The following is a 27,158-nucleotide window of genomic DNA, read 5'->3' on the forward strand; positions in this document are numbered from 1 at the left end:
CGCACGTTCGGGAACTCGAGCGTGTATTTTGTTTAGATCGCGCTCTTTTCAAAGTCGACAATTTTTTTGTGCAATAACCTACGATAGTACATAATATATGATTGTTGATGTTGTTAGTTAGAGTTAGTAAAAAAAACATTGTTTAATCAGACACCTTATAGGTCAGAGCCGGGGCCCAGGGTGGGGCAAGTGCCCCAGCTTGCCCCAGTGTGGCTACGCCCATGCTAATGAAGCCCTTTTTATTATTATTAGTATACCTCCCCGAACTCCCTAACTCTATTTACGTCCATTTTCCATTTTCAGTAGACGTAAAACATTTACAGTTTGGTTCAGATTTTTTAAGCTTTGTGGGCTTTAATTTACCCACATAAATAAACATTAATGGCCTTACTACAAAAACTTTAACCACTGTTTTACACTTGTCTAAAAAAAATGTGGCTCCAAAATGAACCATATGTCAACGTCATAATTTGACATTTTTTTAGACAAGTCTTAAACTGACGTTAAAAAGTTTTTGTGGTAAGACGGTAAGAGTGGGCACACTGTAGACTAAACAGTAGGCCCGATGTATAGTTGACTGTATGTTAACGACATAGTATGTTGACCCAATGGTTAGCATTTTTTTTTCAATTGCAATCAAAGTTTTCAGTTGACCTATTTGCGTAATGTAATTGTAACGTGCGTACTCTCATTCATCTTCATACTGATTTATGAGCCCACACAAACATTCGGCCGTCTTTAAGTTTGCAGTACACTTAAGGTCATCCTCCGAGCCTTTTCCTAACTATGTTGGAGTCGGCTTCCAGTCTAACCAGATTCAGCCGAGTACCAGAGCTTTACAAGGAGCGACTGCCTATCTGACCTCCTCAACCCATTTACCGGGGCCACCCAACGCAGTACACTTAAGGTACCTAAACAATTTTTTTTTGTTTAGAACCTTATATTTCATCATAGAGATCAAATTCGTTCTAAAATAACCCTTTTTAACCCCCGAAGACTTGATCTACATAATTTTGCAATGTTTGGGAACTGTAAATAACGAGTCCGTATTTTATTTTAAACCAACATTGCTTGGTCCTAAACTTTGATTTATTTCAAACAGAGTTGAGCAAACTTTGTTTTCGTAATCAATTTTTATTTGCTTTTAACTAATTTTGTGAAAACATTGGGAAATTTTGAACCTAAATGGCATGATTATAAATTACCTAATACCAAAAATTGAAGAGACTATCTTTTTAAATCTAATTCTCTTGGCACTTTTTAGGTATAAAAAATAACGAAAGTTTGTATTTAAGTCAAATACCTAACGATTTGTTTGTTTTCTTGTGGACTGACCGAAGACACCTACGTTAGTTAAGGTATTGAATTTAGGTCAAATAAGTCATAAGGACACGTAGGTAAATACTTAACGCATGAAATAACATGTCTTTTTAAGAACTAACCAATTTCTTTGCCTCTATGTTTTTCAAAATTGTGTTATATACCATATACCTGACTAAAAAGTATAAAATAAGTAAACATAAAAATCCACATTTTATCTATCTGTTATTGTACATAATTAAGTAAGAATCGCATGGTAATTAGTGATGGAATAATGAAGTATTTATACCTATATGTTCGTATTGATAACGCCGAACAGCTAAATTCCCTAAGGACATTACACACTGACCTAAATTCGTCAATGAAGGCGTGTTGTCCTCGATGGTATGGTGAAAACAAGCCTAATAATATTGAATGTAAACACAGAATAAACATAGCAAGTTATACTTACACAAAACACTACTTTTCATCAGAGATAATCATATAAGTATTTATATGATTATCTCTGATGAAAAGTAGTGTTTTTTTTATATAAATGGAACGTGATTATCTTTGATTTTAGTAAAAGGTTTCTTTTTTATCAAAGGTTTGGCGTTTGGTACCTAATTCTGAAAATCATCTTGACACAACTCTTTATGATATAAAACACAAGCAAACCATCTTAGTAGCTGGGGACATCAATATAAACATTATTGATTTAGAAAATAGCCAGGCATCAAGTTATTCGTGCCTCATGGCCTCACACGACCTGGCCCCTGCCATAACTGTTCCCACAAGAGGTGGCTCATATATTGACCATATTTTCGTTAAAACTAACGCAACTCCACTCGGTCTAATATGCAACCTATCCATCACAGATCACGACTTAGCGCTATGTAGTGTACCCCTGAAGTCGCAGAACAAGAAACAAACCAAACGCTGGAAAATCAAAACCGATTGGGACGCTGTGGTTGATGAGATCGCCGAATCAGACTGGGAAACCCGTATACTACTCCTCATGTGCAGCCCAGGATCTAGGGGGGGGCAAGCCGGGGCCTGTGCCCCGGGCGGCAAATTCAGGGGGCGGCACAATCAGGCGGCTACCAAATTCACACTTCACAGACCAATGGATAATCATTTATTTAACTTTGACCACGGAATAAATAATAGCACAAGTACAGCAATTTCATGGCCATATCAACTTGAGCGATACCCTGCACCACTGCACGAACATTTATTATTCACGAGGCGAAGTTTTAGCAAACTAAAAATGATTAAAAATTATTTGCGATCATCTATGAGCCAGGAACGCTTATCGCATATATTTATTTTTATTTTAAATCCTACATCACAGATTACTGTAATGGTTACCTACAGCGCCATCTTAACCTATGGTGCAGGGTGTGCGCATGACCCGGGCGCCTTGCTCGGTCTTACTCAGGGGCGCCGCGGGACGCCCCACCACCAGGAAATTTCGATGAAATTACACCCGTTTGATAAGGAAGTTCCACATTGTATCACGATACTGACGAGCAAAGTTCCTAAAAAAGTCGCCTTCGCTTTTTTGATTGATCATTTTGATTATTTTTTACTTTTAACATCCTCCAACTAAGTAACTGAAAAAATTCTTGCTCGCTACGCTCGCAGCTAAATGACAACGCGGCTGTTTTTCTGATTGTTTATTATTTTTATTGACTCGGTCGTCGGTCATTTATTCGGTCTCTAATCACGTTTTCTTTTTATTTGTACATAATTCCCAGTTTAATTTGTGAGTCTTCAAACAAATAATTTAAAAAAACTCGCGCTCGCTACGCTCGCGGCTTTTTATTGCTTTACAATATCCTTGATCAGGTATTTTTGTGTCGCAAGCTCAAAAAATTTCGCGCTCGCTTCGCTCGCGCAATATTATACATGCATTGCCTTAATGACTTCATAAGTCAAGTCCACGCTGCCTCTTTTTTTTTAGCGACGTTAAAAATCATCAAATGACCCACCCCTCCCGCTGTGGGTTAGCAGCGGTGAGGGAGTGTCACACTCTTACTGACTAAAAACCGTCGTGTTCCGTCGTGGGCCTTTTATGTACCAGGGCCGCGGTATCTCTTTCGAACAACCCGCAGCAAGTCCACGCTGCCTTACTTTTATAAGTCAAATGTAGTAAAAAAAAAATATTTATGGAGTCCTCAAAAACAAAAAAGTTTGCGCTTCCGCCTGCTTGTAACAGCGCTTTTTAAAACTAATTAACCTTTTGTGTACCAAATTAAAAAAATTGCGCGCTCGCTTCGCTCGCGCTAATTTTTACGATTGCATCGTTCTGTCTCGACTTTTATAACTTAAACCGCCAACAGTTTGAGCCTACAATGAATTGGACACATTTTTTTAAGTCCTTTACCTACCAAATAGTGCACTTCATTCGAACGTTCTTATTTATATTCCTTGTGACTACTCTAAGTACTTCACTTGGGTGACGATTGCACCCAGGCGCTTGGGTGATGATTGCACCTAGGCGCTACATGAGCTAAAGACAGCCCTACCTGCCTACATATTGATAGCTAAAATTATATGGATGATAAAGGTGAAAATAAACATAAATAGGTAATAGGTAGGCGGGGCGGCATTTTGCAGATTTTGCCCCGCCTAAAAAAAATTGAAGATCCGGGGCTGCTCATGTGTAAACAATTCATTAAACCTTTTCAACGACATCGTTACTAGTGCCATTAACAAATACACAAAAGAAATAAAAATCTCGACATAACTAATATCCAATATCCAACCATGGGTCACACCCGGCTTAATTAGATGCATGAGACACCGTGACAAACTACACCTAGAGTGCAAAGCCAACCCTAATGATGCCACCAAACACTTAATTTACACCCGATAACCACGTACATTTGTTGCTACGAAATCTCAAAACTTTACACAACAAGAAGGAAATAGACGGAAATAAAAACAATCCCAAAAGGCTTTGGACTGCCATAAAAGACATATGTGGAAATAAAAACATCCAAAACAATGCTAGAGAGCTAATTGCATCCAGTTCTTCCCCCGTGTAGCAGTAGTACTCGACAGTTGCAATCAACATTTTGTTAATGTGGGAGAGGAACACGCAGCCAAAATTCTTAATAAAATTGGAATTACACACAACTTTTTAATAGATTCTTACCGACCTTGAGATGAGATGGGAAGACAAAACTGTTGATCACAACATTTTTTATGCTAGCAAGGTGTTAGAAAGAGACAAACGGCCTCCGTTCTAACTATCCCTCTCGGCTCGGATTTGCCTCTGTGTAATAGGCAACCAATTTAGTACCTTATTGCGTTGGAATAGAGTTCATTTTCGTAAATATATATTTTGAGCATGCGCAACCTTGTTTACTATATTACATCTATGGTTCAGACAAACTACGCGCGTAACTGTCAGCGCCGATGTTCAGCGTTACTGTAAGGGAAGGTTCATATCTGACGGAAAATGCTACGAGCGTATCGTAAATCGTCTGTTTTGGCGTTATGCGACCGATGATAAGCGACGCATATTCCGTCAGATATTAATCTTACTCGCCTTATGTATGCCTACGACGTCGTGTGCAAAGTGCCTTATTTATTTATTTATTTATTTATTTATTTAATACTTCTTGCACATACAGTACAATGGCGGACATAACGCCTAAGGCGTTCTCTACCAGTCTACCTTTGGGTGGCGGAGAGAAAGTGTTGGTAGGTGCAAACAAATCCGAAAAACTATCAAGAAACATAAACCTACAAATATTAAAATACACAAATAAGTCAATAATAAAATATATGTATATATATAACCATATAAATATGTACACTACATACAATACTAATAACATATCAAGAAAATTAATTTAATCAAAACTTTTTGCCCAGGTATCCAACGTACAGCCCATCGCTGTGCACAGATAGAAGATGCACAATAGCCATACTGCTCAGCTTCGTGTTACCGCCTATATTATGCATACCTTCGTATTTTGTAAGTATGTCTACATTTTCTTTTGCTTATAATCATCATCCAGTCTTTATCCCAATTTCATTTGGACACATGTTCTTTTCTTCAATACTTTTCTATCTGACGTCATCTTACGAGCAGGCTCCTCAATAGTAGGTAATCATACCTATTTCTTTTTCACAATCATGCTCAAAACTTTTCTTTGGATATGTGGTTTACAATACCTCCACTCGCGTCATATTTGAATGTTAGAAATACCTACTTCAATATAAGATATTTTTTTATACTATTCAAAACAAGAAAAAAAGGCTAATTACACTCAATATATGTTATATAATTGAGAATTTGTTTTGAGTGTGTATCCCATTTACCCTTGTCAATATAGCACGGCCATTTTGTATTTTGTTATTACTTTTTATTTATTTTATAAGTTGGTGAAAAACATTGACATATATTCTAGCGATAGACAAGAACATCCATACAAATAATTTACCCGCTTATGTCGTCTGTTGACATCTCGATGACGTATTGTGACATGTAGTCATCCTCATTGATGTTAATTGCAGAAGTGTCGCTCGTATTTTGCCTACATTTTTCATTACTCAAAAAGTTTATATCTAAGTGAATTCAAAATCATGTAATATATCAAAAAGTTTATTTATATCTAATTGAATGCAAAATCATGTAATATATTAAAACCAGGAACTTATTTTTAGGGTTTTTAATATTAATTACGATGTTTTTTTTTCTTAAGAGGGCTATCACAAATTTTCGCGAATTTAATTATTTTTTCTTGAAAGTAAGAACATACCATGACAAAGTGAAGTCTGTTTTCATTGATATTTTACCTACTGCCAGTTTTATGGCACATCTGTTTCTGCACGATTTTCTTAATCCATAATTTAAGATGGCGGGCGGGAATGCATATTTGTAAAATTGAATTATAAATGAAAAGTATGATATACAAGCGTTGTAATAGCATGAACAGCGTGTAATTTTACTAACTTGACTCTCGAATTAGTTTATATGTGTAAGTTTATACCTTGATATGTATTTTCTATTTTATAATTGTCGTTTCATAGACATCCATCTGACGCAGGTGTCAAAATCGCTCTGATTTGCCATTTTGGGCACTGCATAGTCTGCACTGCAGTTCAGTGTGGTAAGCTTTTTGTTCGGAACGTTCTATCTAGTACGTAGTACATATATATCGATGGTGAAAAAAATCAGTCTGTCAGACCCGTATCGTTCATTTTCATCTGAAGGTATTTTCCTTTGATATGTACTTACACTTTCGTGATTTTCTATTTCGAAGAAATAAGTTGTTTATGTTCTAAATTACTTTTTATAAATAAACAATGTAGGTACGCAATGAGAAGAACGACAATGGAAATACGTGTAATATACGTCATTTGGGTTGCCTTTGGTCGAACTTTTTTCAATCAACTATATTGCATCGTTAGTCAACATAACGAACATTTTTTTTTTAAACTTGTCTATTGCCTGCAAAGCCATCAAAGGGAAAAGTCTATTTCGAACAGCATTTAAAAAAACATATGACTATTCCGAGCAGAACGGCAAACAAATAACTATGTAAAAATACAAATAGTGCCACTCAATGTAGAAATACTAGCAGTTTTAGAATAAAAAAGTGCTGCCAGTCTAAAAATGTTACGGCATCAGTTGACCGCGATGGGTAGATGTATTAACATTACTTTATGTTTTATAAAATATAGTAGATGGTATAAAAATAGGTGGACGCACGGTTATGCGAAGTAAACGCACTGAACAAAACGATTTTTTAATTACTTTGCAAGAAATCTTTATTACCTACCTAATAACATTCAATGTTTATCATTTTGTATGTTATCGACAAACTAGTAACTTAGTAATACATTAATGAATAAAGTATACTGCATAGTACATATAAACGTGACAGGCGAAGAGTTTTCCAGATGAATTTCCACGAACCACGGAAGAATTCATGGTAGCTATTGTTTGAAACATGTTAAAAGTTTCTTGAACATTACAGTTCAGTAGATTTTGAGGTGGTACAATTTACCAACCGGTCCAATTTATGCAACCCTATATTATTTTCTCGTACAAGTTTCAATACAAGCTATTTCTTACTACACAATTAAAAAAAATATTTACAAGGTTTATTGATCTAAAATGCCCACGGTTAGACCCAGAGAAAATATAATTTATATAAGTTTTTCCAGAAAGTTCTTCCATCACATATATCGTGATGTCAGTGCCCTCGAGATTAAACCAAGTTTATAAAAGGCAACCCAAATCACTTGGTCATTATGTGTGCACAATGCTTTACTTATCATCATAAAACTTGATGTACCTTTAACTTTTCATAGCTTCCCGCGTAAATAACCATTTCACAAGATTTTTCGAGTAAATGGGTTTGACATATAATTTTAATAAAATAAAAACTGTAGCGACAATATACCTGTCTTGTGAATGATGTAAGTACTATCATACCGATCACATGTTTGACCCGTTTTATTGAAAAATGGGTACTAATTGACGCATGGTCCTTCCATTGGTCGATTAAAAACTATCAGAGTCAATTTTAGATAGGTAGTTAGGATATCAGAAGATACTTTACTTGATTAAATTGCTAATGAATATTGCTTTATAGAATCGATAAAGATTTATGACCCGATATTATGCTAAAAGCAAATTCCGTTTAGGGTTTTGTGCGTATTGTGGAATTTTCAGTCAATCAAGATAATCAACGCGTCAAACCTTCGTCTCGCGTAATATTGATGTTTCACGGTTTCAGCTCTTTTGTAATTCTCATACAATACGTATGGAAAGTATCTTTGTCAGCAGGGTTTCTATAAATGGCCTTAGTGTGTAGCATTTTATGTAATATCTTCTCATGACATACAACTTCTATGGAACAATCTGTTATATTTACCAGTTCATAGTTTAGGAGTGTTTCATTTACCTACATCACATCGAAATAGATTTTCTTAAATAAAACTGGTTTTAGTAAAAAATCCTTTTACTTCACCATCGATGAAGCTCGTAAGGCGTCGTCCTAATTGGCAGCGATCGCACGATGGCGCGATGCGTTTTTCATCTCACGATCTCACTATCTCACTTGCGAGGTTCAAATAGGACACTCTGATGAGATCTGTATGTTTGAACTCATCGAACGACGAGAACGCATCGTGTCATCGTACAATCGCTGTCAATTAGGACGACGTCTTAGATGAAAAACGCATCGCGCCATCGCGCGATCGCTGCCAATTAGGAAGACGCCTTAAGTCGTCAATTTTATTTGGGGTCAGCGCAGCACGTTTTCTCCTTCCATACTTTTATCTGCCGTCATCTCATAAGTAACATTCTTTCTAACAAACCCTTATAATATAACAATCTGACCCATCGATTCTAACAGTACCTACGTAATGCTATACTAATTTATGCTGCTAATTTGTAATATCAGTAGCCTTATCATCGGCGTATTATCATACGCCAATGTTCTCCGTTCTATCGATATAACGATATAGCTTGTCTAACGGCTGTCATGAAATCTAATAGCGTGTTTCAACGCAAACTAGACTAAGGAGGATCACACACTAGACAAAGAGGAAAACATATGCAATTCGTTGTTAGTTATTAGTTAGTTGTGTCAGTGTTTGGTATTATTTACACCGCGAATTTGATTAAAGTAAATAAGATAGATAGATAGATATATTCTTTATTATGCACACCAATTAAAAATCAACAAGAACAAACAAAAATTTTGAAGTCGGTGACACAATGGGCGGTCTTATCGCTGAAAGCGATCTCCTACAGACAACCTTTGGATGGATTGTGATAAAAAGGAATAAGAAATAAGTTCAAGGTGAAATCAGATAGGTACAGTAGTAAGGAAGAAGTAACATTTACATATGCCACGCTGACCCCAAATAAAATTGCTATATGGGTAGGAGCCAAAGTTTTCATAAAAATCTATGTTACCAAAAGACTGTTGTGTGGTAGTGTGTAACCAGCTTAAAACCACATTTACCGTAACTATAAGGGATATTCAAATTCTAGATTCAGGTAAATAGTTCAGGTTGAGTGGTATTTACGCAGATTTTATATAAACCTGTCAATTCACAAATTGGGTACACAAATTCTTGTACAAGTGTTTCTTAGAAGTAAATGTTTTTGTTCCGAGTTATTTGAACTAGAATTTAATTTTAGTTTTTGTTTCGCACTGTAACTACTTCTCACATTCAAGACATTCTTCTGTGAAAGGGTAGAATTTCAAATTAAAAGTTAGGTTACTTTCCATGTTAACGAAACAGTGTCCAACTTATTTTATTAGACTTAGAACCTTTTGCATAGTTTCCAACACTTTTTTTATTATTATTGCTTCAGCTACAAAAAAGCACAATGTAAAGTACTTTTTTCTAGCAAAGTAAAGTTGTTATGGTTTTTCTTGAGGTCTCCATAAAAGGTCTCCTTGACAATTTCACAATCAAATAGTTTAAGACATTTTCTTTCCCAAGCAATAAACTGTAAGTAGTGTAGGTTTTTTTTATCTTTATTTATTTGAATTTCTATTCATATACATGAGAATAATTTTACTTACATTTTTTTTTTCCAATTGTTAATCTTTATTACGAGCTGTAGTTCGGATTAAGCTTGATGTTATGAAAATCCATAACCACGTAACCCCAATATAGGCTCTATATATCATATCACCACAACAATATCTGTCTACGGTTGAACTATTGTACGCCTAGTGATTTTCGATATTAATTTGTATTCCTTTGAGAAGATTGATATTAGTTCGAATAGCGTGAAACTATGCCATTATCGAAACTGAGGTTAGACCGCTCCTATAATTAATTGATTTCTCTTAAGTATTGCGTGTCTGTAATATATCACTGTGTAACATAATTGTGTTAATTTGAAGGTGAAGGTCAAGATGGGACGTTAAGTCAATATTCCTAGTGTTATGTAACACTACTGAGGTCCAAGTTTATTGATAACATAAACGTCCATTTTCTCAAAACAATTATATATTTACTTTGAAACTTGTACATGAAAATTTACAGTAAACAGTTGTTTTAAGAAAACTGTTTCCGTCTTACCACAAAAACTTTTAAACATCAGTTTAAGACTTGTCTAAAAAAATGTCAAATTATGACGTTGACATATGGTTCATTTTGCAGCCACAATTTTTTTAGACAAGTGTAAAACAGGTGTTTAAGTTTTTGTAGTAAGGCCATTTATGTTTATGTTGTCGGTGAATTGGGCCCGAATATACTTACACATTAATTACACATAAATAGATTAGATGAAACAATACACTGTTTCTATTGAAACTTACATAATATTATAATTAGTAGTATCCCCTAAAGAGTTACTTCGTAATTACAAAACTTTTATCAGACGATTGTCCAGCGGGATTGTTAATTAAGCGCTAGTCGGAAAGTGCGATCAGAAACATTATCTTATCGATATCGACAGTTTCTCCTATAACATAAAGGAGATCGTGTGATATTTTTTGTGGCAAATCGATAATATCAAGGTTGAACATGACATTGTAGAAATTTACTTAGCCTATAAAAAAATCTCACCATTTTCCAAAATCAGTTTCTGATGGTCTCTTACCTGCAGAAATAGAAAGACAACTCGTTTATTCCTAATCACAATTCAAAAGTGATACTTCACAAAATTAATCGTATTACATCAAACGGAATTAAACAAAGTACTTTTACTAAGAAAATTTATTTCTCTTTCAGGTATTCACAATACACAAAGATTTCGCTTTCGACAAAAGTGGACATATGCTGACAAAAGTCTACTTTGTCGACTCTGATTACGACGGCAGCTTATACCAGATTAATTTCTGGGTGCATGCAGTACTTATAAAGTTGTTACCTTGTGTCATACTGACTGTTATAAGTGCGTGGCTAGTAAGAGCATTGTACAGAGCAAATAGTAGGAAGAAAGCTCTGAAAGGCTACAGCGCTTGTCCCGCGAACACGGTTGTCAATGGCAACGGAAATGTGTTTACGAGAAAGTCTACAAAGCGCTCGAAAGCGGAGCGGAGGACTGATCGGACTACGAAGATGTTGGTAGCTGTGCTGTTGCTGTTCCTGTTGACGGAATTTCCTCAAGGAATTTTAGGTGAGTTCTTGAACATATACTTTTTTTAATTCTCGTTCCGAGAAGTGTCACAGATACATATTAGCTAGATGGGGTGATGATATTGTAAAGGCAGCTAGCTGCTGATTGAAGCAGGTCAGATTAATGGTCAAAATATTGCTCAGCTTAGCCGGTGTGCCCTTTTTGATGGAAAATCATCAAATGACCCCTCCCTCATGTGGGTTAGCAGCGTAACACTCCCGTCAGACTTTTACTGACTAAAACCCATCATGTTCCTTCTAAAGCCCTTTTGGCACCAGGCGCTCGGTAACTCTTTCAAACAATCCCTCAGCCTCAGCAGGCTTTGGCCTCTAGACGTAATACCTGTTTTAGAAGTTAATTTTTCTTTTTTTCTTTTCAGGTCTTCTAAGTGGAGTCCTCGGAAGGTGTTTCTTTAAGCAATGTTACGATCTCTTCGGCGAGCTGATGGATGCACTGGCACTCCTGAACGGGGCTATCAACTTCGTCCTATACTGTTCCATGTCTCGACAGTTCAGGACGACTTTCGGGCAGATGATACGGAATAGGTGTGCGCCCGCGCAAAGAGCGAACTCGCATACCGAACTACAGACTACGTATGTGTAAATGTAGGTACAGTGAAGTGATAAAGTGTTTACCTATAAGTGTAAAAAGACATGCTTTGGACTTATATGCAGTGTTAACATACTTAAATCTTAAAAAATGTTTTGGACATGTTCTTTTTTGCAAAAAAGTGAGTAGTGTTGAACTCAATAGTGAAAGACTGAAGCACAACTTTGAGTGACTATACTATGACTATTCGAACTCGATTGCAAGGTGTACCTAAATACTAAAATGTCGTTCGAAAAATAATAGGTACACGAGATATAAATGTGGCTTAAATATTAAGAGTGTTTTAGTATTCGCGTGTTCTACGGACAACGAAAAAATTTACTGTTAAGTATGAACTTTAATGTACATTGCCTTGCTTAGTAATGGACGCATTGAAATGAATGTTACGTACAAAGTGGAATTGATACCATAGCGGAAAGTAGTTTTCATTTAACTATCGATCAAACACATTAAAATATGTTTTTTTTTTCTGTGACAAATTAAAACAAAGCAATAGATGATGATGGTGTATTTTTTTTTCATTAAATATGTACAAATAGAAAAAAAATATAGGTACGTGTAATATCAATGATGGTAAAAATATTTTGATATAGGGACTTTTCCACCTGATAAAATACACTGTGTAGATAACTGTGTCAATTTATTGGCAAATTGTTCGAGAAGGTACCTACAGAGGAAAATTTGTACAGAATTGTACCTAATAAGAAAATTGTGACGTGAATCATACGGATGGATACTCCGTGTATTTTTCAAAGAATATTACAAAAACATGCTTTAAAAAGTTTGTATGAGTACATTGTATGTATGTAGGGCTGCCATCCGTCCGGGTTTCCCCGGATTTGTCCTCGTTTGGAGGCCGTCCGGGGGCCGTCCGGGCGGGGTTTCAAGAAGTGTCCGGGGAAAACCCGGACACTTTTCATGTAAGGAAGCACCTCATTGGATTTAAGTAGGTATGTGTTAATAGTAAATGGATCACAAATTAGGTATTATTTTGTTTAAAAAAATCGTACTCCTTCGGGGAAAAAATGCGATTTACGCCAAATGTCCGGGTTTTTTTAATGTTTGTCCGGGTTTGGTGAAATTCGAGAAGGCAGCCCTATATGTATGTATCTATAAGTACCTACATGTTTACTCAGACGGAACCGGCGTATATAAAGAGGTTGATATTGAACAAGTTATAATTCTCATTGACTTTGCCAAACTGACCGTTTTTCTTCCATTAAATCCTAAACACACAAAAAAGACAAAACTTTTCCTCAATTTTCATCAGTTGGCTAGCTGTGTTTAACGAAATACGTATAAATTGAAACTTGTACAAAGAATAAGACATTTTTCTTTTATTTCCACTGACCGAAACTTTCCACTCGATAACCCTTTGTAAATTGAAATACCTATTGTCATTTCAGATCTAAGTTGTCTTTTATTTTTTGTGTCTGTAATCGATCTGACGGTCTCAATATAATCACCAGTTAGATACCATTTTCTAACCGTTTTATTATTTTCTAAAGATTATTTGTATTGGTATGTTTTGAAAGGTCATATCACCACTCAAGAAATACATTTATGAAGCCGCCATTTTTCTTGTAAACCCTTTTTATGATGGCGCGAATGCCACCATCAGTTAAGGTCTCGATCTGACCGCGACAATGATATATTCAAGACAGTGATTGAAACGTCTTTCGGCCTCTTGTAAAATATTATGTTCAGAGAGCCTGTCAGGAACAAACAAACGTAAGGCTCGGTTTCACTTGCTACCGATAAAGTGTCAGGTAGTTAATGCTATATACTAGATATTGTTTGTATTTATCTCTCAGACAAGTTCTTGATAGAGCTATCAGAGACTTTGTCCAAAACCGATGAAACTAGCCATAAATGGGTACATACAGGAATGCAATCGAATTTTCATTATCCCTAGAAAGAGAATGCCATCGATTTAAACATAAACACGAGTAATAAACACAACTTTTTGTGAATCATTGGATTTCCCACCCCCAAGTAAATTCCCTTTAAAAAGAATTAGTAACGTTTTTATACGACTTTCCTCTCATAAATAAAGGGGAGTGTCTTTCAAAAGATTTATAGGCACAACGGTTTGTTTATACCGCTCAATAAAGAAAGCTAAACAAATGTTTGCATTAGTCACAATTTGGGGCAACCCTGCTGTATCCTCTATGATTTGCATAAACTCGTGCAATATCAACTAGGCACGTACATTTTGCACGATCGGTACAGAATTCCACAGTGGTATCGTGGAAAGAGTACAATAATTCTATATTTGTAGTCACTATTGTGTGAATGGAACTTTTCAAAGGGTATATTTTTAATACAAAATAGCTGGAGGGCTTCCCGAAGGATGTATCGTTTTGAGATAGGAATATGTCTTTCATGTTATGTACTCTATAATGTAAAATGCTTTCTTGACGCTATCACGGAAGATTTCGTTTCGTCACGAAGGCTTGATGACAATTATATTAATACTAATTAATATGTTACTCGAGATAGGAAGAACGGTTGTTTGTAAAATATATAATTGTATAGTATTTTATTTAATGCTGTAATAAATGGAATTGTTACTCTAAAAGCGAAGTTTTATTTGTAGTTACAGCTCGCAATCATAGATTATTAGTTTTTCTGTATTGCTGGATTTTCTTTTTGACTTCTTCTCATAAAAATGTTTTGACTAATGTAAATGTAGTTCCATTAATTTAAAATATTTTATAGTCAAGTGTTAATGTTGTACGGTTGATGAGTTTAAGGCCTATAATTCAGGTAATTAAATATCCGGCTAGGCAAATAAATACAATTGAAATAAAGATTTAAAATCGTAGTAAGTATCTGATATTGTCACATCGCAATTAATTAAGAATTTCTGGTACTTGTTGAAGCATTATAAATAAAAGTGGGCAAAAATCGAGTCCAACCGGATAGCTGAAATCGATTCCAAGTTGATGTCTTGTAAGGTACGAAGAAACCATAACAGAACCAGCCAAATAAAAGCGTTTAATTAATTTAAGAAACGATCTTCATTTCACGTTTAATTATTTTTGCTTCTGTCCACGGCGAAGCCCACGGGGTTTTTGGAAAACAATAATGTTTACGTTCTTTTGAGCCATAATAAAAATATTATTAGCTCATCTGGCTGCGAGCGTCCAAACTGAGAGACGAAAATTTGGATGAAATTTGATTACCTTTGATTAATTAAATAAACCATATAAATAATGCTCAGGAATAATTAAGTAGGAAACACAGTTTCATATAGTGTTGCTGTAGCCACAGAATGTATTTAAGACTACGACGAGTCGACTATGATCATCTGCCAGTTAAAAATAATGAATCAGCAGATAATGCAGCTTTTGGATTCAAAGAAAACCTAAGGGTGCGTCCACATCTGGCGAATGCGCCGCGAATGCGCAGCACGCGAGCCGATCGCGAGCTGTCCGCGAGCTGCGCGCGTGCAGTCACTGCAAGAGTTCGGTGCGCCTCTTTAGCGCAACTCACGCAAGGCTCGTATAGAGCGCGCGAGCGGCGCGCGATCTGCGCGTAATCAGTTCTCGCCCTTACAGTTCCGTATATTGGCTCAGTACTATCGAAGATGGCAGACGTCGCGCGCCGCCTGCGCGCCGCTCGCGTGCGGCGCTTAGGTCCCGCGCGAGCTGCGCGCGGGCGGCGCAGAAGCGGCGCACGAACAAAAATGCACGCGCGCAGCTCGCGGACAGCTCGCGATCGGCTCGCGAGCTGCGCATTCGCGGCGCATTCGCCAGATGTGGACGCACCCTAACATTTGTCGTCTGAAACTCCAGACTTTTTTGAAGAAAAATTCATGTTACTCAAATCACGCACAGACGCTACGCCTCTTTATCATATTACCGCAGGACAGACAAGGCCGAGACCAAATGCCCCATATAAAAATATGTTTACGTATAACATAAACACACGTTAATATAAAGCTTGGCCGTTGACCGCTAGTATAGTCGTTAAACATACACACAGACATAGCTGTGTTCATCTTTAATCTTTTAACACTAAACATTCTACGCTTTATGTTAATATACCTTTGATCAGCTTGTAAATAAACATTCGGTGGCTAATAAAATTTTTGGCAACAATATTTGTTTGGAAACTTTGAAAGTCATATTTTTTATTGATTTTTATTAGGTATATAAGTAGCTTTTTGATTGTTTCTCATTAAATTGTTTTCAAAATAAAGTCAAAGTGTGTACCAACAGTCAGTTTTCACGTCGAAGGTTACGCAAGCGATAGCAACTCAATACCGCTACTCTTTACAAAAAGAAAATGAAAAGCAAAAAAAAAATGACCTTTATTTGAATTGACTGCAGGACTCCCTTGATTTTTAAACGTCAGCGAATCTGTGAAACAAAACACAATCAACGACTAAATGGTCATCCCTTTATGACTTAATATTGGACTGACAGACTAGAATTAGGGATTTTTACTTTATTCAATTCAACAGTTTTATTTACAGAGGTGAAACGAACACAACAAAAATTATGATGAAAAATATTTGGACCATTTTGTGTTAAATATAGTTTGTGGAACTACAAACTCCCTAGAGGCAACTGGGTTCAAGCGATAGGATTTTACACGCTCATTCACAATAATATTTTCTCTTTTTAACCAGATATTCTGGTTCCACATAATGAGGGAGTTTACCTTTATAATCCAACGGGAATACATAAAACTACGCTATAAAGCTAGGTAAGAATACTAAAGGTTTGCATAGATATTATGTAAGTTTTATTGTTCTTTTATAGCCAACTGGCCATTTGGCGGCAGAAATATTGGCAAACTTTTCAAACGTTTCGAAATAGAACATTCAATCTTGATATCGGAATGTCCAGCTGTGTAAAGGTAAATGTAATAAAAATATTAACATTATTTTGGTATGAAGAAGAACTAAGAGGTTATTTTTTTAAAATCATTTCTTAACACAGTAGCGTAAGTGGTTTAAATGTTCCTTCAAAGATAATTATTTTCGAGAAAAGCTTGGTATTAGTGGGTGGTATAGTAGGTTGTTGTAATAATTAATTTTATTTCTAAGTACCGAATTCTGAAGTCCTGTAAAATAGATTGAACTCTCGGAATAAACTAATTATTAATTTTTGTGACAAATTTCTGTGACAATAAAGCATTTTAAAATATCATTTTGTACGTTTATGATTATTAACAAATTGCCTAATTGGAATTATATGAAACAAGTGAATGTCAAACGGCTTATGCCAGAGAGCAAAATTAAAGCAAAATTAGCCTATGGTTTGCTATCTATGTCCAAAACTAAAATAGCATCTTATTTTAAGAAAGATTCACACTTTATTAACTTTTTGATCTATATATTATAACTTTCACATGTGTTTGTCACATACCGTGCAGCATTTTTTGTACTTACATAAGTTTTACTTACATTTTTACTTACATTTTATGTAAACAAAGATAAAGTGGATTCATTTCTTAGTGATTCATTTTGGCCGGAAGGTATTCGTTTCCGAGAATTTGTTGTGTTTAAATCTAAAGACAGAGCTTCTGTGTCGAGTGTTAACAAAACAGGATAATGGGTGATGGACACAGTTTATGTTCAAGTAAGTTAGTATCTTTTAATTGTAAATCTGTGAAGAGGTCTGTAGATAGTATTCGAGATTTTTGTAAGTTTGCGGCCGTGGTTGCCCTCCAAGAAACATGGCTTCTATCACATGACATTCATTTTCTTGGCACTATTAATGATAACTTTGAATACACTGGTAAATCAGCAGTTGATACTTCACAAGGCATTATTAAAGGGCGCCCTTATGGCGGAGTTGCATTATTATGGCGTAAGGGATTTTTTAAATCTGTGTCTGTTATTAATTGTAATAGTGTTAGACTATCAGCCATAAGAGCTTGTTTAGAAAATCAGTCCATAATTGTATTTAGTGTTTATATGCCTACCGATTGCGTGGATAACCTAGTAGAATTTACCAATTGTTTAAGTGAAATATCTGCTGTAGTAGAAAGTAATGATGTTGAAGCCGTCTATATCCTAGGCGATTTTAATTCACATCCCGGTCAGCCCTTTTGGAATGAATTATGTACTTACTGCGATGAGCACCAATGGCAGTGTGCCGATGTTGAAAAATTAGGCTTGCAAGCTGATTGTTTTACTTATATCAGTGATATGAACGGCAGTCAAAGATGGTTGGATCACTGTGTAGTGACGCAAGCCGCATTGAAAACAATTGCCAATGTGACTATATGTCATGATGTTTACTGGTCAGATCATTTTCCATTAATAATTGAGTGTAATCTTGATTTAGTTCCATCGAAAAAAGTGTCCATATATAAGACTTATAATAAAGTATTGTGGAGGCAAAGAACTCAATTACAGACTAGTAAGTATCATGATATATGTCACAGTAAGTTTAAAAATATAAATTATCCAGACACTTTTCAGTTATGTGGTGACAAATTGTGTCAAAATGTTGAGCATAAAAGTGTCCTGGACCATATGTACAACGAAATTGTGACCACTTTGATTGAGGCAGCAGAAATAACCTGTAGTGAAAATCAGCCTAAATCAGAGAGACGCGTTCTGGGATGGAACAGCCATGTGCGTAAACTACACATGGAGGCGAGGCTGAAGTATCAAGCTTGGTTTGAAAACAATAAGCCTAAGTCGGGCAGATTATGGGACGAAATGCGTGCCAGTCAAAAATTGTTCAGAGGAAGAGTAAAATGGTGCCAAAAGCATCAGGATCAACTGAAAATGGATATTATTGCGTCGCATAGATCCAAGAAACAATTTAAAGAATTTTGGAAATCTACAAATAAGCTTGATGCTAGGCCAAGCCTTCCTGTAAAGGTAGGGGAATGTGGTTCGCCGATAGATATAGCCAATTTGTTTAAAAACCAGTTTCAGGTAACATCTCCTCTAGGCGCTAGAAGCGGGGTGTTTGGTGCTGAGTTTTGTCAGGGCAGTGAGCTTATACGTTTTAGTGCCAAAGAAGTAACAAAAGTTATTACCAAAATGGCTGGCGGTAAATCTCCTGGTCATGATGGTCTCAGCATTGAGCATTTGCGTTATGCTGGTGTACATCTACCTAGGGTACTGGCTCTATTTTTTTCACTATGTATGAAACACTCATACTTGCCTTCCAACATGCTAAGGACTATAGTAGTGCCAATCCTTAAAAACAAAACTGGTGATATATCTGACCCGGCAAACTACAGACCCATTTCACTGGCCACTATCATTGCGAAGATATTGGACAGTTTGCTTGACACTAGACTAGACAATTGGTTGAGTATTCATGACGCACAATTCGGTTTTAAACCAAGACTCTCTACAGAAAGTGCAATTTATGGTCTCAAGCAAACTGTTCAATACTACGTAGATAGAGGTACTCCAGTGTATGCCTGCTTCCTTGATCTCTCAAGGGCTTTTGACTTGGTCTCCTACGATGTCCTTTGGGAAAAGCTCAGGGAAGTGGGCGTACCCTTGGAAGTCTTGTGTCTATTTAAGTATTGGTATAGTAACCAGACTAATCAGATACGATGGCAAAACAGTTTGTCAGAGGAGTACAGGTTGGAGTGCGGTGTGAGGCAGGGGGGTATAAGCTCGCCCAAGCTTTTCAACCTGTACTTGAATGAGCTGATTGTTGAACTCAGCAGTAAGCCTGTAGGATGTAAAGTTGGCAATGTTTCAGTAAATAATCTGAGCTATGCAGACGATATGGTGCTGCTGGGTCCAACGGCAGGGTCGATTAGGGAAATGTTGAGAACATGTGAGGAATACGCAGTGAAGCATGGACTTATGTACAATGTAAGGAAGAGTGAATACTTGATCTTTGGGGCCCCTGGTAAACCAATTTGCTACAAACCAACCATTTCATTGAATGGTGTGCCTCTGAAAAGGGTTACCCAATTTAAATATCTTGGCCATTATGTTACAGATGACCTTAAAGATCAGGTAGACATGGATCGCGAGCGCAGGACTCTGGCAGCTAGATGCAATATGTTGGCCCATAGGTTCGCTCGCTGTAGCGTAGAGGCTAAGATTACCCTTTTTAAAGCTTATTGCCAGAATTTCTACACTGGCGCCCTGTGGGTCAACTATACGCGGAAGGCCCTAGATGTTCTGCGAGTGCAATATAATAACGGTTTCAGAGTGCTGTTGGGGCTGCCAAGATTTTGTAGTGCGTCTACTATGTTTGCTGAAGCTCATACAAACGACTTCTATGCGATTATGAGAAATAAGACCGCCTCTCTGTTGAGTAGATTACGAAGCAGCTCCAATAGCATTTTGAAGACGTTATCTGACCTGAACGACTCCCGTATGTTGAGCCATTTTATAAAGGTCATAGTTCGTCAGGACATACCCTAAATAATTTTAATTTTAATTTACTAACCCTTAGGTATAAGCATTACTAACAAGTGAGCCTATGTAGCTTCAATAAAATAAAAATTATTATTAACTTGTATGTCTCTACCAGACCTCGGGACTATAGAGTCCCGGATTTTTGGGAGGCGAACGTGGGGCCGAAGCCAACACGCTGAAGCCCTTTTGAGACAACTTTAATGAAATGGTGACACAAAACCGACAATTATCCCTGTATACACTATAGAAATGTACCCAAGGACAATCCCCGGTTCTGTGCTAAACTATTGCTAACTATGGATGAAAACTACTTGGGCTATTGTGATGGGATGCTAGTGGACTAGGAATGGGGAAACTACGGGAACTATGGCACCTGCCGATAACAATGTAATAAATACACGTAAAAATGGCAGGTGGAGACTCGCCAACTCACTTACTGGGCCCCCGGGAATCAGTCGCTAAATCGCAACAAGGGGGCAACAGGTACATGAGCGGCTGAAGGGTGAGGATACCTCGGCGGACTTTAAACGCAGATCACGCGCTCCCTGTGGGTCCAGCATCACCGGCCCACTCGCCACTTACCACGAGGCACCTACCCTCCGAGCGGGCTGCTAACCCTACTCTAGCGACTCCACTCTGACCGGCCGGTGAAGGCAAGCCAAGAGGCGGGAGACCTATCCCCCGTCATGCTTCACTCCGGCAGGCCGGAGATGGGGGACAGTATACTCTCCCTGGAGCACTCGGATATATAGCCCCGCGGGGTCGCTACTCCCCGTCATCCGCCTCAGATGCCCTGCGGGGCAAATTATTATTATTATTATAAGTATGTATATATCTAAATACATATTCAGATATTCTAGAGACGCAGGTAGAGACTTTGACTTGGTTCTGTACCCTCTAGGATAAATCAAACCACCCAAACACAATGCCTGCATATTTTCAACAAAATCGGCTGGTGATCAAGAAAGTCGACACCAAAATTAAGTCTGGGTAAATAAAATACCTTACCCGAAGGTTATCTGAATTCCACATACTTATGGAACCGCTGTAAAAAAATCCTTTAGCGAAAGTAGCTTACGAACACACGACAAAGCCCAGAATTAGCATAGTATTGTTACTAAAATATTGTGCTTTTTGCTAACAATTGTTATGCAGATCACAAGCCACGGGCGCAGCTATGAAATATTACGGAATCCACGAGAATGAATAGAAATAGGTCTTTGTTTGAGATGTTTTGATCTGAATTATTAAAGAACATTGAATTTATGAGCTGTTTCTTCTCTTACACGTGTAATTTTTCATGTATCAGTTTGCATTACTTAATACTCTGTTCTTATTCGAGTTTGTAAAAGGCGTCAATATGAAAACAATTTCGATTGACTTGTTTATATGCCACGTGTTTTTAAATCAATTACTTTGTCCTAAAACGTCTACTTTTTGATCAAAAACCTTTGACGTGTCTGAAGCGCATTAATTTCATTGAGGTTTTTTTAAACATAATAGGTACATTATTTTGAAAGAAGTTCTCTGCGTAACTGTGGGTTGCTAGGTATAAACACGTAAGTACCTAAGTATTATTAAATCACCGGGTTGACTTTGGCCAAACTTCTCATCCATAACACAACGATAGACTAAAGTTATGTCTAATAATAGAATATTGGGAAGCAATATAAGGTAGGTACCAACAGTCATAGTTCTTAGTACTATTACTACATACATCCTAATAGGAATGGGGTCTTAGATTAATCTTTGATACAATCACTTCTAATGTACCTAAGTACCAATATCGAAGAACTGAGTCAAGAACTTCGTAGTAATTGCGAAGACATAGGCTAACAATATACAGGCAATGCAATTCTATGTGCATTGTGCATTTTGCAGAAACTATTAAAGTGTATCTGGGTTACTTATTCACTGCGCTCGTCTGCGAGAGAACAAAAGATCTTAAAATCTGAATAGGCATAGTATTATGCTGACTACAGTGCCTTTCAGAGCATACCAAACATTTTACCGAGCGTTGATACCCAGTAAATCTATACCTCGATATGCCTAACATGAAGTTTACAAATTCCAATCGATAAATTGGAGTTTAACACACGTTTATTTTGAAAGGCTCATATGTAACACAAACACTGAATATATTTGGATGAAAACAAACAGATCAGGTTACCATAAACAATGAAGAGTAAAAGGATCACGGCTGGCTTCGTTACGTTGTTATAAAAAGCCTTAAGTTAATTCAAAGTCAAATTAGAATGTACGAGGATAATATTTAGAGCACCCTTATTTTGTACACATAATTTGTAAGGTTAAAATGAACCAAAGCTTAAATGTTTGATCACGTACACATCGTTAGCGAAATAAGTGTTTTTGCTATAAGTCGAGCAAAAATTTATATTCTTGTGAGAGATTTGTAAGTGAATATAGAAAATGCTAGAAAAAGAGATTAGGTTTCGATTCATAATATTTAGAAACTGCTTGGATGTCTAATATTTGATTGTTTACATTTAATATAACGTTTAATATTTTAATATTTGTTTATGCAACAACGTAATCGGAAGAACGCAAAAAGTCAATTAAAAGCGGGCAATTTACCCTTTACTTTTCAAAGCTTTTCTAATCAAAAGTTAAAAATAATTTGGGGATTTTAAACCTTTTAATGAGAAGGGGAAATTATACGGCTGATAGGTAAAGGGAAGAAAATACTCTTAAATATTTATCTTTAGGAAAAAATGCTGTATATACCTCCTAAATAAATATAAAATTATTTTGGATTTTCTGTCCAGAAATGGCTGGTAATAAAAATAGGAATTGATATTTCATTTAATACGTTTAGATAACTAGCTAGGTATCAGATTTATACTGATTCAAATTTACTTTCACTCCTTATTTTCTAGAACAATCCCGCAGAAGTTTGGCTGCCAAGTGAAGTGCAAGTATTAACTTTATTATAATTAAAATGCAACATAAGCTTCGTAAAATGTCTGAAACATATGTATGACGACACTGAGTTTATGGTCTCGACACTTTGGTGAAGTTAACAAGGATGTGTCAGCAAGTTGGTACTTTGTTTTCTATACTTATATCATAAAGAGGAAACATTTTTTGTTTGTTTGTACCGGTAAAGCTTTCGAAACTATTGAATCTATTTGAAAAATTATTTCGCTTTTGGGGTGTTACATTATCACCGAGTATCATTTTTATATACATATTTTACACAGCAAAAAATTAACGACTCCCGGTGAGTTTTGCTATATCTAACAAATATTTGCCAGCGTGAAAGCGCTGTAAACCAATATGATTTTGAACTGTGATGTTTGTTAAATTGCCAACAGAATATTGTAAACAAACAAGCCGACTTAAATTTTTGAGGTGAATGCCTTTCCTATTTTCCTGTCGATATAATTAATTAATTACAGGGAAAGAGATTAATGGCCTAAGTAATCAAGTAATTCATTTAATGGATGTCTGGCTTGACGGCGGTCTCAGTCGTGTAAACTAAACAGGCACATAAACCTTTCAGTGATGGTAAATACACCCCCAGACTAAATAATTTGGGACAATTATACCTAAATCTTTGAAATGTTTAATGTTAGTCGTAAGGGCTCTTTGGGTAAAAAACCAACCTGTAAAGTATAAGTGTGTTCAATTCCAGATCAAGGAACAACCAATAAAAATGAAAAGTTTGTATGTACTTTCATAGTATATCTTGGAAACCAATGGCTGATTAAACATCTCGAGGAAACCTGGAATGTAAAATCTGAAATGCCTATTAAGGTAGCCTGTACCTCCCGTGTCGACGGCGCGCGTTGTTCCACGCGCTCCTCAAATAGATGTCAGCAACCCCAGCGGGGCCCAGTAGGGCCAAGACCTGCCGGGGCTGCGGGTTGTTCGAAAGAGATACCGCGGCCCTGGTACATAAAAGGCCTATGACGGAACACGACGGTTTTTAGTCAGTAAGAGTCTGACACTCCCTCACCGCTGCTAACCCACAGCGGGAGGGGTCATTTGATGATTTTTAACGTCGGAAAAAAAAAGGTAACCTGTACCTATTGAGCAAGCGTGGTGATAAATGCTCAATCCTTCTCCGTGTGAGAAGAGGCCGCAGCCCAGCAGTGGTACAGTAAAAAGACTGATGATGATGAGTTCAGTTACCTACTTAGGTAAAAAGTTTAGGGTATGTTAGAACTTCATAATTTGCCTTTTTTCATTTGTTTATTTATAAGTTTGTCTACATTATTGATAAGATCTTACTGAACTCAAATAAATAATGAGAAAACTTTTATGTATTTGAGACAAACAACAGGCACTTAAGAAAAGTTGAATAATTGCTCAAAGGTTAACGTCTATTTGACGATTTGTCTGTAGATTTGATTTATCTGTTTAATTTGTAGATGTCTATTTGATTCTTAATTTATCTTTAGTACACGAGAATGCATGTAGCCGTTTCTACCCAATTATTGTGAGACCAGAGGAACATGAAGGCTTGTACAATTTCAGGTGTACTCTTTAGAGAATTATGTGAAATGGCGCTGTTTGAATGTAGTGTATTTTACATAGTGTCAATTATGATTGTGAGACAAAAATATACCCAGTTATATAAAATCAGTTTGTTTTAAAATCAAGTTAACTTAAATTACATTGTTTTGACGTAACTATTGTAGCAGAAGTTGTTTTGATAGAACTTCTGGTCACGAACTAGCAGAGGCCTGATGACGATGATGACGATATCCCGTCATTGCTCACCAGGGAGGGTGAAAGGGCTTGCAGAAGGTTTTTCATTTTATTTTTTGCCTATTAATCCAAAAATATCGGGTGTGTCGTTCACAATCACATTAAATTCTATCACATATACTTTATGATATTCTATGGCGAATTGTAAAAAAAATAACCTAATCCATTCAGTGGTTTAGCCACAGGAGTCATTTTTCGTTTTTATAATTTACAGCATCATGTGTAAAGCAGAGATAAAGTTAGGAGTATCGAATGTTTTGATCAGTTGACAGCTATCAGTTTTCAAGGGAGAATTTCAGTTGTTTGTAATGACTGACTTTTATGGTGTTCCAATTTTATCACACTTTTATTCTATTTACTTTGTTTGAAAAATTCATTTTTTTTATTTTTACGTATTTTTCTTTTTTCTTTGTGTTAATGGACATATATTAACCAGTATATTAACGCATTTCATTTAATGTGATTATGAACGACACACCCGACATATTGCGAAACCGCCTCAAAGGAAACATCCGCTGACAAATTAATTGTGTATTGGAAAACGTATTATTGGACACAGAAAATTCAGTGTGACACTGAAATCGAATGAAATACACTCACGCACTATACTAAGGCCCAAGTTTACCATCAACATATACGTATTTTTTTTTCTTAAATCATCTGTTTACTTTGAATTTTTACGTAAACATTTCAAAGTGAATAGATGATTTAAGAAAACTGGGCTTACGTTATCGGTGAAATTGCCCCTAACATGATTCCTGCAATTTAATTTATTAATTTAATGCACACACAATTGGTCTGTATAGGTAGTTATAAAAATTAAGTTGTAAAATGATTCTATTAGCGCTCATTTTATAACTTAATTAATTCTTCTATCGTCCATTAAAAATGTATACGAATACTGGATATAACCAGACTTAACCGGTACAGTGCAAATTGCAGCTGGCAAAGTTCACAGGCAGAGAATATGTGAACTTTATTTTAAATTTAAAACTCATGAGAGAACCACTAGACTTGACTAGACCTACTTAATTGTTATATTTGCAGGAATAGTTTTGGTTAGGTTAATTGAATTATACAGAATTTTACTTTTATAGTGGAAGTTATTCTGGTAGGTACACTTGCTTGCAATGAATTTGGGCTAGTATAATCAGTATTTTGAAAGTAATGTGTGCCATCTTCGGGAAGGGCCTTAAATAGGTTTAGGAAGGAAAAGACTCGACCAGAAGCATGGGATAACAATATATTTTTTATTAAGTACACCTATTGTTGAAATGAAAGATTAAATCTCCTATAACTCATCTCAATATACCTAATTGCAACAATAGCGAACATTGCCTGCCTCTGGTATTTATCAACAAAAATAAACATGACGGTTTTTGCAAATACCCAAATCCATTACCTCCGAGTGTATAAATAAATTTAACACAATTAAGTTCGTAGTCAAAATAAGTCTAAACATTTTCTTAATCTCATTTTTATTCTGAAGACGTTTTAATATTTTTAAACGCGCGTCAAAGACACTACGACGTGAAATTAGGAAAATTTATAAAGATCACTTTCGTCGCGAGAGCACTCAACATGGGACGTTGATAAGGAGTCATTTGCTACTTTATACGTGAATATTTTGGAGATAAACTGTTGGTAAACGAAGTCGATGATATGCAAGAAGATTTCTGAACACCCGGTTTAAAATCTCAATTAGTAGAATAAAAATTTGTACTGTGTTCCGGGTTCTTGAAGTCTATTTAATTTAAGATTGGAGAAGAGTAGTTTTATTAGTAAGATCTATCCAATCTTAAATTAATATTAAGGAAAATATCATTGGTTGCTTACTTAATCACTGTACCTAATTTAATTTAGGAAATTATTGTAGACATTTTCATGCTGATGTTCCGATTCAACACCTATGTCAAACCATGTTTCACAAAAATAAATTTTATGTTCTTCTTTTTCTTATGTAGCTAGATATTCCTACTTCTCCACTTACAATGACAGTTGAATATTATTTTTTTAGAAAGCAAAACTGACTAA

The 27,158-nt window shown here is 36.2% G+C and overlaps 2 protein-coding genes across 2 annotated transcripts in view; one reads left to right on the top strand and one right to left on the bottom strand.

Annotated features, from left to right (window-relative positions):
- Window positions 1-27,158, bottom strand: part of LOC124638066 (G-protein coupled receptor dmsr-1-like) — a 135,424-nt gene that overhangs the window by 79,265 nt on the left and 29,001 nt on the right. The gene's annotated exons all lie outside the window — the stretch shown is intronic.
- Window positions 5,180-14,606, top strand: LOC124638067 (G-protein coupled receptor dmsr-1-like; the record flags this gene model as incomplete). Its single annotated transcript, XM_047174880.1, has 3 exons — window positions 5,180-5,290; window positions 11,029-11,416; window positions 11,796-14,606. Coding segments are annotated over 3 exons (723 nt in total), but the record flags the coding sequence as incomplete, so codon positions are not given.

Source organism: Helicoverpa zea, chromosome 17, assembly GCF_022581195.2.
Source record: "Helicoverpa zea isolate HzStark_Cry1AcR chromosome 17, ilHelZeax1.1, whole genome shotgun sequence".
NCBI lineage: Eukaryota > Metazoa > Arthropoda > Insecta > Lepidoptera > Noctuidae > Helicoverpa > Helicoverpa zea.